The sequence below is a fragment of the Engystomops pustulosus genome, chromosome 4 (genome assembly GCF_040894005.1).
Source record: "Engystomops pustulosus chromosome 4, aEngPut4.maternal, whole genome shotgun sequence".
Classification (NCBI taxonomy): Eukaryota; Metazoa; Chordata; class Amphibia; order Anura; family Leptodactylidae; genus Engystomops; species Engystomops pustulosus.
Genome location: NC_092414.1, coordinates 25,837,910 through 25,853,271, shown reverse-complemented (window position 1 = coordinate 25,853,271; position 15,362 = coordinate 25,837,910). Strand labels below are relative to the sequence as shown.

Genomic DNA, 15,362 nt, shown 5'->3' with positions numbered 1-15,362 from the left:
ACCCTGGTGTCTTAGCCTGATTAGGAGAGACAAGCCTCCTGTCTGACCAACACCCTTAATTCTGCCAGGATCGTTACAATTGGATTTATTATATGCTTCAGGTAGCTTTGCCCACATGAATTACATCTTAGATCAGGTTTTATGCTTCTTGCTCTTAAGGGGGGTCCTACAAAACATAACCCAAAAGGAAGTAACTGTTAGTTATAGCCGGCAGCTGCTATATCTAGGGACCCCTGTAAAAGCAGACACAATATGCCCCAAACGAGACCCTATGCAGACTACATGGTCACCAGGAAGTGGTAAGATTGCCTCTGGGTGTTATCCATGGACACCAGTTTAACCGGAAGGCACAGGACAGGAGGAAAGGAGACAAGACCACAGATCAGCATACATGCACTCACAAGTACTCCTTGTGGCTGCCTTGGAGCTGTAGGTCAGCCAGGGATGCACCCACAAGTGACTTCAGGCCCCAAGGAGGACCGCAATGAAGGTCAAGGGCCAATTAAGGAGAGGCTCCATGGGTGTAACCTGAACCTCTAAACCCCCCAGCCCTCCACAAAGGAAATTCCCCAGAGGAAGTTCTCTGTAGAGACAAGAAACTAATGGCAGGAGGGGCTTTTAACCTATTCCTTTCCCCTGGGGGATGAGAGACAACCTCTGGGTTGAGGCAGTTACATTGGACAGAGGGGGCACAGCAGTCATGGTGGGGTGATGTGCCTGTGACTGACTAAGGATGTCAAGAGGCAGAATAGTTTCCATGATGTTCAGTAACAAGTATGAAGGAAAAAGCATAAGCAGGATGAAGCGCTAGCACTACAGGGTGATCACAAGCATATCCCAGGGACCATGGGGAGTGTAGTGCCTGGAATCAAACAGTTACAGACCAACATTTTACAAAACAGCCTTTATTCAAGCATTTAGTTTGTGCTTTTTACTTTGAGATCTACGCCGAAACCAAACTGCTAAAAATAGTAGACACATGGCTGCCACTACTCCTCCAGCGGTGATCGCTCTGACAACATCCAGCATAGAGTATTCAGAGTACAGGTGACCTACAAGACGGACACATGTTAATAACCAAGCACATCTAAGGTCAAACTTTACAGTATATACATATAGCACAACCACACTACCTTCCAGTTTTAAGGTATCTTTTCCAATAGGGATGAAGTCAACTGGTCCATCTGAGGTCACCACATTCTTCAGCGGTTTGAAGGCAACGTTTTCAGCCATACGTTCTACAAGATAGCACATAATCATGAGATTAGTACATTCAGCATAGCAGACTGAATTGTGCTATACACCCACTCCTCCAAGTTCATGGACAAAGACATTTCAAGCCAAACGTACATCTCCCTTCAGAATGCCGAAATTTTCTCCCCAGTCAGATAATACTTACTCCTTCTTGGGGCACATGAAGTGACACAGTTCTCAGTAGCAGATGGGACACAGACTGAAGCGCTACAGTGAAAATAGATCTGGAATGGAAAGATCACAACCAGTTTGTATCCATTAAAACCGTGTCATGACAGCTTCCCCCACCCTCTATATTTACCAATCCTTGAAGAGCCATTTGGGTGCTTTGGTCCACAAATGTAAAAGTGCTCACTGCAAAGTGTTTATAGTGATCTGGGTAAGGAAAGTTTTGCGTTGGTCCTCCAACAGGCAAAGTCTGGGTGTTGTAGTTGTCACCATCAAAGGGGCATCTGAAAATAATGCAAGTTAGTATGGTACATAAACCCAACTAGTGGATATAAAATAGGTAGTGTGTTATTAACCTATTCAGCAGGATAGGCCATTGAGGAACAAGTGTGGGGTCTGGAGTGTTGGTGGCCCAGCAGTCATTCAAGATGAGGACAAGATTGGGATCAGTTCTGTGCAAGAGACGGACTTCCAAGTACACTGGATCTTTCAGTACTTTAACCACAGGGTAATCAATCTCAGAAAAGTATGAGGAGTATTGCACATCTGCAAAGATCAGATCAAAAGGTCAATAAATTAGTAAGGAGGTCCTCTTCATGAAGATGCGCCAGTGAATTCAGTCACCTTGTGCAATCCTCATCTCCAGCAAGAGTGGTCCAGAGGTGGTAACAGGAAGCGGTGGTGGTAGAGTGGATACACCAACTTGTACAGGAACAATGGCGGATTGGGAATAGCTGCACTGTACAGTCACCCTGGACAAGAGTATATAGTTATTCTTACAGAACCAGAGAACCCTCCCAAATACACCTGCACTTACCTCATTGTGCTGTCTCTTGTTATCGTAGATCCTCGCCATGAGATGGCATTTCTTAAAGCTTCAATGGTGCTCTCATACACAATTGGGCTACCAGGTACCTACATTGGACAGTTAACCAACAAGTTGTCATATCCAACAAGAAGTTTTTGTGCGTGCACCATTTTGGCTGTATGAAAGATTCAATAATTAGAGATGTAGCATTAAATCTTCAATTGAGCAGCAATGGCAGAAACCCATGAACAAGAGGGACAATTTCTTACATTGAGTTTTCCAATATCCAGACATTCCATCATGGAAAAGGGCACCAAATGACTTTAGATTATGTTCTCGACAAGCCAAGAACTTTAGTATGGAGTAGCTAGCCAACATGGCCTAAGTGACCACCAAGCAGGGCACATTTTGAATCCTAGATTCTATTAGGATCTCTACATACTAGTGTATGCTTGACTGGGCCATAGTGCAGGAGAGAATGGAGCACTGTTTTCTCTATAGAAGCGGGCAGGGCAGTTGCAGTGAAATATTGGACACTGCAGGGAGACAACATGTGCTGCACAGTACACACTAATCGGGTACCATAGGTGCCAACGGGAACCGATATAGCTCCCACATTTGCATTGGACCTTAGATTGTAATAGATTTGTAGCCCATGTTCAGTAAGAACACAAATAAACTTGTGTAACCCTTTCACCAGCCAATGTACATGGGAGCTCATGAAATGGTAGACAGCTCATAAACCAAGCCCTCAATGTGTGGCTAGTGGTGACTATTACACAGCCAACAAATGTCAAATACAGCCTTGAATGGTTTAACTAAATTATAACAGCATAATACTCACCTGGCTTTTGGTGGCACAGGCCAACGGGAACTGAAAGGCTGCGAAAGATGCACTCATGGTCATGGACAACCCTGGACAAGTGAAGGAGTCCAAGCCCACCACATGGACAGAAGTCAGGTTTAGCGGTGGCCTTGTTAGATCCTTGGAAAATGCAACCACCATGTGATTGTCACCAGAGCATTGTGTGGTCACTGCAGAAAAAGGAGTATTACATATTACCCCTGGTGACCCGTTGTCCTCTCCAGCGTTTCTTGTAACTACTAAGGGAAGGCAGTAGCACTTTTCCATATGATACTTACATAAATTTCCATAGTAACAGGGCATTGCAGGGTCACTTAGTGAGAAACAGCACCCAGCTTGTGCACAGACTTCTTGAGACACGGGTGGGTCCATACAAGAAAGTTTGTCCACTTGACTCACAGAAGAGCAAATACTTGGGCTAGGAACATCCATGACTAGAGTAGGAGAGATTGTAGGGATATGTAACTTACATTGGACCAATAACAGATTACTATGAGGTTGTGCCATGAGGTCACCCCTTTTCTACATTGCCCAGTAGGTCAGAAACTTACTTTAGAACTAAAATTATTTGGAAGAAATTCTAAGATCAGTCACAAAAATGATGCACTGGTTTGGAGCAGAAGTGTTGCTTACGGGGATGGTCAATTTTACACCCATGAGGTCCAAAGGTTAGTCACCTAAAATACTTTAATCATCTTCAAGGAGCCACATTTTAAAGGAACATTAACTTTTGGGGAAGCTGCTGACTCCACCGTAGAACAGTTACAAGACTTCCTTAATCAATGAAGACCCTTCCCAGCGAAACGCAAACATCTATAATACAGATTTACCAGTTGTAATGGGACATCTTTTCTCCACCTTGTACTGATCAACTTCTCCATTCTGAATTTCTTCTAAGAGAAGAGTCATCACGTATTCCTGATCCTGGAAAGAGTCATAGATGAAAATTGATTTTTCTATTGACAATTTTCCTTGATACTCTGGATAAAGGACAATTGGGTTTCTAAGGGAGGACAGTCATTGTCTAATATCCTGTGCTACTGGTAGTTGGCATTTGGTGATTGTAATGACACCACACAACTCCATTTTTACAAGATGTTAGCAGCAGGTAATCCAGCACCCATGTAATGAGGTCCATTAATGTAGAGATAAGTAGAAGTGGCCCTGGAAATGTCACCATTAGAAGTTTAGTTAGTTATGACAGAAGCTCTAGTGTTTTTTTTTCAGTGTGCGAATGCAAGTGTTGGGGGGCAGGATATTAGGTACATTACCAATATACATCTATTGAGAGGTGTGCATTGCTTTGATATATTTGAAGTCTTACTCTACATTGGTCTTTGCATAGTGAATGTTGATGTGCTCTTTGCTTTGGATCTCTATGGAATGCCAGTCACAGGTTATACATTAAAGGGTTGGCCCTTTGCCTCAAGTTTTTTATTTTTATTTTTTTTGGGGGGGGGGGGTGGATATTAGAAAACTTACCAATATACATCTATCAATAGTTCTGCACCACATTCTTGATATGTAACGTGAAGCCTTTCTACATCAGCCAGAGATTCCTGACCATAAAATGGCCTCTGAGGATCAGGCATCTCTGTCCATGAGAAATCACCAACACCTTAAAGGAATACTCCAATAAAAAGCACATTCAATGAGTTATACCTTGTGCAGGGCCTGAAGGGAAGAGCATGTGGTTCTAGGAATACAGTGAAAAAGAGTCCTACACCAGACCAATGAATTGGCTTTGACCAGAGTGCTCCTTTAATCTTATATTCATGAATACTATCATAAGGTCCCGTCAGGGCGCTTATTCGTGGGCAGATAGATCACGTAACCCTCCATCTGCCACCATTTTATGGTCAGGAATCTCTGGCTGATGAGGTAAAAGATTCACTTTAAATCTATAAATATTTGTGCTTTCTTGATATGTAGATTGTAAATTACCCAATATTCTGCCCCCCCCAACAAATGACATAAGGTAAAGTTGTCAACACATTTGAGGATACAGCCTTCAAAAACCTCCACAATCTCAGTTTTGGCTTTTTTTTTAGTTGCTTCTTGGCCAGGTGGTGTCCTAAAAGCTGAATTTTAGGCATCTAAACCAACAATATTTTTAAGTCTCTGATCCCCTTAAACTGCTAGGGCTGAGTAGTACACATCCATCTTCACAGTCTTACCTCCTTGGTTATGTAGCATCCATCGTAAGCCGCACTGATGAGCATTGTGCCATCTAGTCTCTTGCTCACCCCAAAACCACAAGCCGAGTTATTGCTGAGGATGTGAGGCTCCCCCTGATAATCTAACGGAGATGAAAGTGTGGAAAGAAAATAAAAAAATTGAGAAGTGCAAGGCTGCATTTACAAGAACGGCTAGAGCCGTGCATATATCTGGCGCCATGGAGAAAGGTGACCCCTCACCTCTCCATATTGCATTGCATACAAGCCGTACTACAGGGAAAGATAAGATATCTTATCTAAACAAAGCCCCCCACCCTGGTGTATGGCACTGTATCTCTGAGCGGCCATTGCCATCCACGTGGGACATATACACACACACACACACACACACACACTCCCCCCCCCCCATACGGTAGTGTGAACGCAACCTTAACCTGGCCAAGAAAACATTTGTCCAATTTTTAAAAAAAATTTTTTCTCATAGATGCTTTCTTCCATTTTCACCATTCATGAGTCCCTTGTGCAGAGACATCTGTCAGGCTGTGTTCACATTGGTTTTTGCAATACAGCAGCTGAGCTCAGGCTTCAACTTTAAACTGAAGAGTTTTTTGGTCATTGCCGTCGAGAGCCATTAAATTAGGCAAGAAAAGCACATGAACTGTGCGGCTTAATTTGCTTAATTACATTGCTGCAAGACACAATGTTATCCTATGTAATTGCAAAACCCCTTTCCCCAGCTATAGTACTGCATTCCAAAACGCAACTTAAACTGCACATGTGAACACGGCCTTAGACTGCATGCAGCTGCTCAGTTTGCATTGTGCTTAGTAAAATAAGGCACATGGCCCAATCACATGACTTTCCATTGAAACGCACACGATTGGTAACTAGCACCCACCATTTCACACGTGAACAACAAAACAGCAGGTGCTGCGTACTATGGAAACAGATATAGGATTGGACTGAGCCCCACCCAAGACACCAGAGTTTCTAAAAGCAATACAAACTTAACAAGTGAATTCAGCCTTAAATTCCAGTGCTTAACCAAAGCGTTTGCACAGTTTCTGTACAAATTTAGACCATGTTCACATTAATGTTAAAATTAGAACTTGCATTCTGAGTTACATACATTAGACTCCACTAAGAAAAGAAACAGGGCCTGAGTTCCTAATTATTTTCCCATATATTAAAGAGGTAAGTCACACTCACCTAGAACAGTCAGTGAAAAAGCAGCACCCTCTATAGTCATAGGAAAAGACAGCTCCAAGCTTTCAACACCACAATGGAGATGTGAAGACTCATCCCACAACTTCCTGGCCTCACTCCATAGCACACACCATGTCCAGAACACCAGCCCAATCCCTAGTCCCATTCTGCAGCTCCCCATCTTCCCTGTGATCCTGATTGCTGCCCACACTGAGCATTTATATGGTGAGGAGGGGGCGGAGTCTAATGTGATTGGGCAGCTACTGACGTGAACACCTGTTCCCTGCAAACAGAGGAGGAGTTAGGCCAAATTCACACATGGCCTTGTGCTTTTTGTTGCATTTTTGGCTGCGAGAGAAAGGGCGCTTTCACACGTTCCGCTAGCGTCGCGTTCGCTAGTGCACAGGGGGCGGGACTCGGGCCGATCGCATATGCATTTGCCTTTCTCTGGAAACGCATATGCGACCGCCCCTAGCCCCGTCCCTCTGTGCGCTAGTGTAGCATTATGAACGCGATGCTAGCGGAACGTGTGAACGCGCCCTTTGGGTGATGGCACACGTGGCGTTTTTGGCCCGTTTTTAAGCAGTCCGTCAAAAAAACGCATGTGTTTTTGACAGGTTTGACCAAGTATCTTAATTGAAACTGGTCAAAAACGCATGCATTTTTTTACGGACTGCTTAAAACTGGGTCAAAAATGTGTTCAAAACGCCACATGTGCCATCACCCTTAGGGCACGTTCACACGTTGCACTTTGGTTGCGTTTTCATTGCGTTTTAAAACGCATTACAACAGCTGAGGAGAGGGGATTTGCCTAATTACATTACTGTTAAAACACAAAGCACATTGTAAATGCGATGTTAGCGCTTGCATTAACCCCTTTGTGTCCAAGCCATTTTAGACCTTTAGGACCAGGCCTGATTTTTAAAATTTGCCCTGTGTCATTATAGGAGGTTATAACTTAGTGACGCTTTTAATGTAAACATGCTGTAAAATGTTTCTTATTTTTGTAATTTGGACATATGGGGAATTATTTTTTTGTGGATGAGATCCACTTTCCAGGTACATCATTTACATTGGGTTCAATAGCTAATAATCAGATTTTCTTAACTCTTTCTTGGTGGTGGTTAATTCTTCCTTATGGTTTTTAGCATTTTTTTTCCCCGGACGTTCAACAGACCATAAAAATAATGTGTTATCTTTATTCTATTAGTCGTCACGATTACGGCGATACCCCAGTTATATAGCTTTTTTATGGTTAACTTGTTTTGCAGGATAAATTTGCTTGTTTTTGTATTGCCATGTAACAATGGGAAGAACATTTATATTTTTTTGTTTACAGAGCTGGTTTGGAGCTTATTTTTTGCAAAACAAGCTGTATTTTTTCGTGGTATCATGTTGGGGTAAATTTTACTTTTTGATCACTTGTGGTCAGATGTGGAAAATTTTTTGTGAGTTTTTTTGTGTTTTTTTTACGGCGTTCACTGTACGGGTTTAGTGACAATTTTATTTTATTGTACGGGTTGTTACAGACGTTGTGATACCCAATATGTTATGTTTTTCTGGTGATTTTCACTTTTTTATGTTATATCTGATTACTGCATGGGATGGGACTTAAGGGGACTTTTATGCTTTTTTAATATTTATTTTTAATTTCACTTTTATTTTTAAACTTTTTTACTGTTTTATTTTGTCCCAGGGTGGGACATGAACAACTGATCATTTGATCACTTGTTCATTGTAATATACTGCAATACTAATATATTGCAGCATATTACAGTCAGCCTATGCATTCTGCTGCACTGTTAGATCGTGCAAAGTGCACAATCCTAACAGGCAGCTACTGTAGACAGCCCTGGGGTCCTTGTCAGACCTCAGGGTTGCCATGGTTACGATCAGCATGATCGTCGCGCAGATGCACCATAGACGCCACTGTCACTATGACCATGGCGTCTATAGGTTTAAACAGCTGGGATCGCGACTATCTGAGCCCGGGCGATCGCCATGACGTGATTCTACGTCAAGGTGTGGGAAAGACCCGCATCCTATGCCGTAGAATCACATCAAGGTGCGGAAAGGGGTTAACATAGGTTATCAAAACAATAAGAAACAGATGGATGCGCATGAACAGACCCAAATATGTGTAAAAAATCAATAACCTTCACTTACCCCTAAGGGCACCTTCCCACGTGGCGTTTTCGTTGCGTTTTTAAACGCAAGTGGGAAGGGGGTCTGCCTCAAACGCATGTTTCAACGTATTTGCGCTTTGTTCAAAACCCCACTTTAGTTTTGTATGCGTTTATAAACACAACGAAAACGCCACGTGGGAAGGTGCCCTGCATCTGTTGCTTCCCCGCTCAGTTCCGCCGGAGTTCACCATCTTCTTCCCGGTGCATGCAAGTGCATTGAATGCGACACAATTTGAATATTAAATCCCACGGTTGATCAGTGGGATCGTCCAACTGATGTCAAAATCAGGTTGCGTGCAACACGATCCCCAGTTAAATCCCTGTCACAGCCGTGCAAATCCTGAAAAATTTCCAAAATCTGATGAAAGTGCGATCCGCGGACCCTTAGTAAATGAGCCCCATTGTGCAAGTGAAAACCAGGCCTGACAGGGCCATAATGGAAGAATCCCTATGGCTTTGGCTTTCTCGTCCAGAATTTAGGATCAATGGATCTTAGTACAATGGCAGTTCAGGGAACGCAATGATCATTTCTTTGGACAAACTGATAACGTCTATGGTAATTGGGTGACTCCTAGGAGATAGGTAGCTTCCGGTTCTCCCATCCAGTTGCAGGACTCCCATCTTCCAAATTATTATCTGGAATACCTTTCAGGTTCAAGGATGATTTGCCCGGGAAGAAAGAGATCCCGTTTGTTCAGATTAAATATTGATGCTATATTGTCTAACTGATCAATTACGCTCTTTTTGGATAGGATCTTTTAAAAATGAAGCAGAACTAATCTTATTGCTCTTACACGTTGTGTTTGGAGGACAGGGTCCTTTCTTGTGGTGACCATAAATTCTGGACCCAGAGGGTCTCCAGCATGCGCACCCCATCCCCAGTAGGAGGCATCCAACGTGATCGTCACCTTCATGACCAGGCAATGGCCGAGTTCGGCACTCAGGGAAGGACCCCAATACCCCCCTAGCCTGACCACCACCTAACTACAAATAAAATACGGACACATTTATTGATTGTAAAGGTGATTGGTCACAGCTCTTTATTACAAATTGGATGTAAATCTGAAAAATAAGAAACATTTATTAACATAACAATAAAATACATAAACTTCTAATGACAGCAAAGTTCTTGGCAACAACCCTAATTGGCATTTATGGTAATTAAACCATAACCAAACCACTGTTTTCCTCATTGTCTCCATAAACCATAAATTGCACACACAGCGCACGAGGACCACACCCCCAGCTCCACTTTGCCGTCACCCTCCTAGCAAAATGGCAAACGAAGATGTTGCCCTAGACCAAACCAACTCGGAGACAATGAAACCAACCATTCCACATGGATGACGATCCAAGGGAAAAACCACCAGCACCTCACTTCAATAACATCACCTTACTGATAAATCGTGGCTACCTTTTTTAACCACACTTTTTTATGCACCACTGGCTGTTGCCAAGAACCCGCCACCTTACAAACAATAATGCCTAAATTCCTGACAATGAATCTTTATCTACTTGTATCCCTACTCCCCCAAAACACACATGTGTTCCCTATACAAACAAAACTATGGGGAGGGTGGGTGGTACGATTTTTTCTGGCCAGAATGAGGCCACTCCTTCCTGCCAGCTACCTAAACAACCTCTAACTCCTCCCCCATTTTAAATCCCCCTATCCCTAACGCTGTTATTTTCCTCCCCCAATAGAAATCCACCCACCTATTATACGTCCCTCCCTGCCAAGCTTGTCATGCCCGCTCTCCGCCCAGCTACGCAGGCTCCGCTCTCCCAGGAGGATCATCTGAACATCCAGACCTAAAGGGGTTATAAGCTGATATGCTGCTGATGTGAGCCTTGGCCCAGGGCACAGCATCGATCGCAGGAGTAAGGCGAACCAGAACCTTCATTGCCTTACGAATTGTGATCCTGCAGGCTGATGAGTGGGAAGAAATGCTGGATAGAATCTTACGTCTCCTGTTTGATGTAAGACTTAGGTTCATTTGTTGCGAATCGATCAGAAAGCCCAGGAACTTTATCTTCTGAACCAGGAGCAGCTGAGATTACCCTAAGTTTATTAGAACCTCATCTGACAGGACTTCTTAAATAATAATCAGGAGATAATGGAGTTGCAGAACGCGAGATTGTGCCAGAATCAGCCAATGGTCTAAGTAGGGGCTGATTGTCATGCCTTAAAGAGAACCCGTCATGCAAAATAACCCCCCTAATCTAAATAGATTTTCAGAAACTGCCATTAGAGAGCATTGCCTCTATTCCTTCATTGTCCCTCTACATGCCTGTAAACCTAAGCAATGAGGTCCTAAAGCTGTATGCAAATGACCTGTGAAGTGTCCAATGAGTCATTAGCATATTCAAGCTGTCCAGATTGCTTCCTGGTGCTGGCCACGCCCCCTGCAGCATGTGTGCGTGTGTATAGGAGAGATACAACAGCTCCAGGCAGACATGTTATAGCAGAACATGTCAGGTACTTGTGTAGCTGATGTCTGTGTCTCTGTGTATTAGGAGGATGCAGCATGTCAGCAGATGCAGCACACACACTAACTATGCTTTACTATACATTACACACAGACCTGTGAAGGGGGAGGAGAGGGGAGGGGTAACAGGGGTGACATCACTGCCTCTGACCATGTGACCAGCCTCATTTACATAATAAAGAATAGATGATTTTATAATGATTAATGTATGAAATAACTAGATAAAGGCTGGGATGGGATCCTTGTGAGCTGCTCCAACAGGTAGTAGTGACAGGACAAGTGACACAGACCTGATGACAGGTGTCCTTTAAAGATGGAGGGCTGCTGTTATCACTATTACCAGCTTTGTGAATACCTGGGAAGTAGAGCAGATCCTGGACGGGAGACACTTGAATTGAAAATGGTAAATTTCTGACTGGGTTTGAAGAGCTATCCAATAGTTCCATCTTGAAGTGTTTATTTCAGTAAAAATTTGTTTAGATAGGTAACATCTATTATAAGGCGCCATTTTTTCCTGCAGTTTCATCACTTGAAAGACCCTGGTATAGTTCCCTCTGGATTTCTGAGAATATGACACTTCCTCCAAGGCGTTCTTCTGAAGAAGATCCTGAATCTGAAGAAAAAGGCTGTGGCCACTCGGCAATTTCCGTCAGCTCCATAGAGATTAATGGAACGGTCATGTGCGGCCGTCTGCTCCATTAGTCTGACAGAGCGACAAGGGGCCCGATGGAGGTACGTGGGACCCCATCAGACCCCTAATTTTTGTGATCTTTGTGGGTCTCATCACTGACACCCCCACTGATCCGCAAGTTAGTCCCTATCCTGTGGATACGGCCTAACTTGTTTTTGTGGGAAAACCCACTAGGGGGCCCATATGGTGTGCTTTTCCTATATGAGTAGAAATAAACAATTGCAACATCCCCCAACATCCCTTTTCTTGTGGGCCTGGAGCCACCCGGGTCCAGAATACCGGAGTGGCTGGCTGGTGTGGCTGGTGTGGCCTTGGGCACGCTGTGGTCACGGTGCTTGGTATGGGGACCGGAGGGCTGTCCAACAGCCTGGCAGCTCTCCAGCAGGTGGTGTGTGCAAGAAATATGGAGGGAGAGGCTGGTTCTCCCTGGGGCAACCCCTGAGTGTCTGTAGGTTGAGTCCCTGGGTAATGGACGGGAAAACCCGTGGTGGTGACAGCCATATCCAGGGATCAGACGAAAGCAACGTTGTGCAAATCAACTTGCAGTTCTTTATTGAACAGCAGGCAACATCCCAAAAACGGTTAACAGCAGGTTCAGGTTGCTGAAGTGGTCATGGAGAGTGGTCTGCAGGAGAGGTGCACGCAGCCTGGTAGTAGATGCAGGCTGGGATAGTGGAGGTGGAGCTGTGTCCAAGTTATGGAAGCTGCAGCTCTGGGCTAGAGTCTCCTGACTCGCCATAAGTGTCAGGCATTAGGCCTGAGGGACTATAAATACTTTAGGATAGGGTTAGTATCTATGGCAGCACTGATGATGTGCTCCACACTGTCCTTGGGATCAAAGACCATGTACTTCCACCCAGCAGGGCTTTTTATACTCCCCCTGGTCAGGTGGTAGCACCTCTCCAATCACACTCCAGCTAACATAGCAGACAGATTATTACACACACCAGTTAACTGTTGCCTTTCCAGGCAGTATCTACAGCTGCAATTACACGATGTTCTCCTAGCATTATCCTCAGGATGAGTTGATCGAGCTCGCCAGATGGATCTTGACATGGAGAGGGCGCTATTCGCAACTACCCACCTGCCTATGCATTGGCAGGGGTGTTGCACAATACATTATAATTGGGGGTTTGGCACACATTTTGGCCGACAGTTTCCTGTCCCAGGAGCACAAATATTAAATATATTAGCATCATTTAAGGGTTGCTCATGCGTGTTGTGTAATGCTGCGTTCAATTCCGTTTTACAGGTGCAGTTTTTAGAGGAGTGGAATAAAACAAGAGGAGTAACAGCTTCTTTCGATGATTTGTTCTCACCCATTATGATCCACACCTGCTTTTAGCTTTAAAAACAGCATCTGAAAAACTGAACGTGTGAATGCATCCTAATCTAAATCTGCCCTCTCTCTTTGTCGTTACAGCCACTCTTTCTGTTTCTCTTTACAGCACTATGGAAAGTATCCAACTGCTGGTCAGGTGAAGACATCTTGTGGAGAAAGACAGGAAAGACATAATAAGAAGAAACTCAGAAGTGAACATAGCAATGTTACCAGCCGGATAAAACTCAAGGGCAATGGGCCTTAAAAATGTCAATTATGAACACAGCTCTCCTTAGGGTGCTGATTCTGTTTTGAAATGCACTCAAAACGCATGCAATCAGCACCCAATGGAGCTCATTTACTAAGAGTCCGCGGCCTCACTTTCGATTTTGGGTTTTGCATGGCTGTGACATGTATTGCATAGAGGAAAGTGGATTGGATCCCCCGGTAAGCGTCACAGCGGATCCGATCCATAAGGGGAAGACCCTTACACGCCGCGGTCATGCTTGACCACGGCATGTAAGGGGTTAACATTCGTGATCAGAGTTGGCTCCGATTGCGGGTGTTAGCGCGCGGTGTCAGATGTGATACACAGCTGACAGCCGCTGCTTCTGGTGCCGACTCCGTTTGTGAGCCGGTGCCAGAAGCAGGACGTTATAGCACGTCCCCGTGCGGGAAGTATCTACCCGCAGGGACGTACTATAACATCCTGGTGCGTGTAGGGGTTAAAGGGATTAATACATAACTTAGGGCAGGCTTTTTAAAAATAATAAACGTGTACTCACCTCCCTGGCGCTGCTGATGTCCAGCGCCACGGTCCATCTGATCTGTGCCCCTGTTTGTTTACAGGGGCACAGAAGCCTTGCACACGGAGCTTTCGGCCGTCTGAGGTGGCCGGCCACTCCCATCCGTCCCTATCTCTCAGCATTGTAGGGCACTGGGAGATGGTGTCGAATGGGAGCTCACTGTGTGTGGCTTCTGTGCCCCTGTAAACAAACATAGGCATAGATCAGACAGACCGCGGCGCGGGTCCTCAGCAGCATCGGAGAAGGTGAGTACACGTTTATTATTTTTAAAAAGTCCACCCCAGCATGGCCCCAATTTATTTATTAATCTCGGATAACCCCTTTAAAGGGAACCTATCACCAGGGACCTCATTTTCACTAAAGACAGCAATGCAAATCTGCCTCTCTGCCTTTTCTAAGCATTTGCATTACAATATAATTGTGTGTTATAACTTACCTTGCACCCTGACAAAATCCAGGGGTAGTCACAGGGGCTGGACTTTGGTTTGGATGCATTTCTAAAAACATGTGACATGTCTGTGTTAGTCACTCCTCAGATCTTAGCCCCCACCTTTGTGCTCCTGCACAGCTCCACCTCCTGCTCCTTCTCAGAGGTCACAGCCAGGTGAGATGACATCAGTAGGGGATGGAGGAGCTGTACAGGAGCACAAAGATGGAGGCAGCCTGCAGCTCAGATAAGTCACTTGTTGTTTTTTAAATGGATCCAATCCAAAGTCCAGCCCCTGTGACTACCCCAGGATTTTGTCAGGATGCAAGAGTAAGTTATAACACATAATTATATTATAATGCTACTTCTTAGAAAAGTCAGAGAGGCAGATGTGCACTGCAGGTGTCATGGGCTTTTCCAATCTGTCTTTAGTGAAAATGAGGTCCCTGGTGACAGGTTCCTGCTCAGCCCGCAGGCTGTATAAGCGGGGGGGCTGCAGGACTGGCCGTGCTCTGGCTCCTTTAAGGGGCACGGTCCCTCCTGCTCTCCCCCTCCCCTTTCCTTCTCTGTTTTAATTTCCATTGGTGGCCAGTGAGTTCCGCTGGCCACTGGGGGGCAGCGGGCCAGGATATTTATTCTTGAGCGCGGAGCTAGCCAGCCTCTTTGACTGCTCCGCGCTCAAGAGATCCCACCCACCCTCCCTATGTTAATATTGTATATTATTGTTTTTGTTAATATTTTATTCTTTGATCTTTGTTATTGCATTATTCATGTTGTTGTTGGTAGTCACAGCTTGGCCTGTGGTGGAATCTTGACCCTCTCGGCGGTTAGTTAAATCACCTGACGGAACAACTAGGACATGCCCCCGCGGAGGCGGGGCCAGGCATGCAAGGTGAAGTTAGGGTAAGGGTCAGGGTTCTTCCCACAGGTCACTTATTTTGTTATGTAAATAATAAAGCTGTGG

At 44.7% G+C, this 15,362-nt stretch overlaps 1 protein-coding gene across 1 annotated transcript; it reads right to left on the bottom strand.

Moving 5' to 3' along the window:
• Positions 1-889: 889 nt before the first annotated feature.
• LOC140126293 (zona pellucida sperm-binding protein 4-like) lies at positions 890-6,686 on the bottom strand. The gene is made up of 12 exons (XM_072145558.1): positions 6,482-6,686; positions 5,273-5,394; positions 3,926-4,019; positions 3,374-3,529; positions 3,075-3,265; positions 2,240-2,337; positions 2,047-2,174; positions 1,779-1,968; positions 1,556-1,706; positions 1,400-1,478; positions 1,134-1,238; positions 890-1,052 (listed from the first exon to the last, which is right to left on the bottom strand). The coding sequence occupies exons 1-12, from the start codon at positions 6,657-6,659 to the stop codon at positions 910-912; spliced, it is 1,635 nt and encodes a 544-aa protein (XP_072001659.1). The 5' UTR covers positions 6,660-6,686; the 3' UTR covers positions 890-909.
• Positions 6,687-15,362: the final 8,676 nt, after the last annotated feature.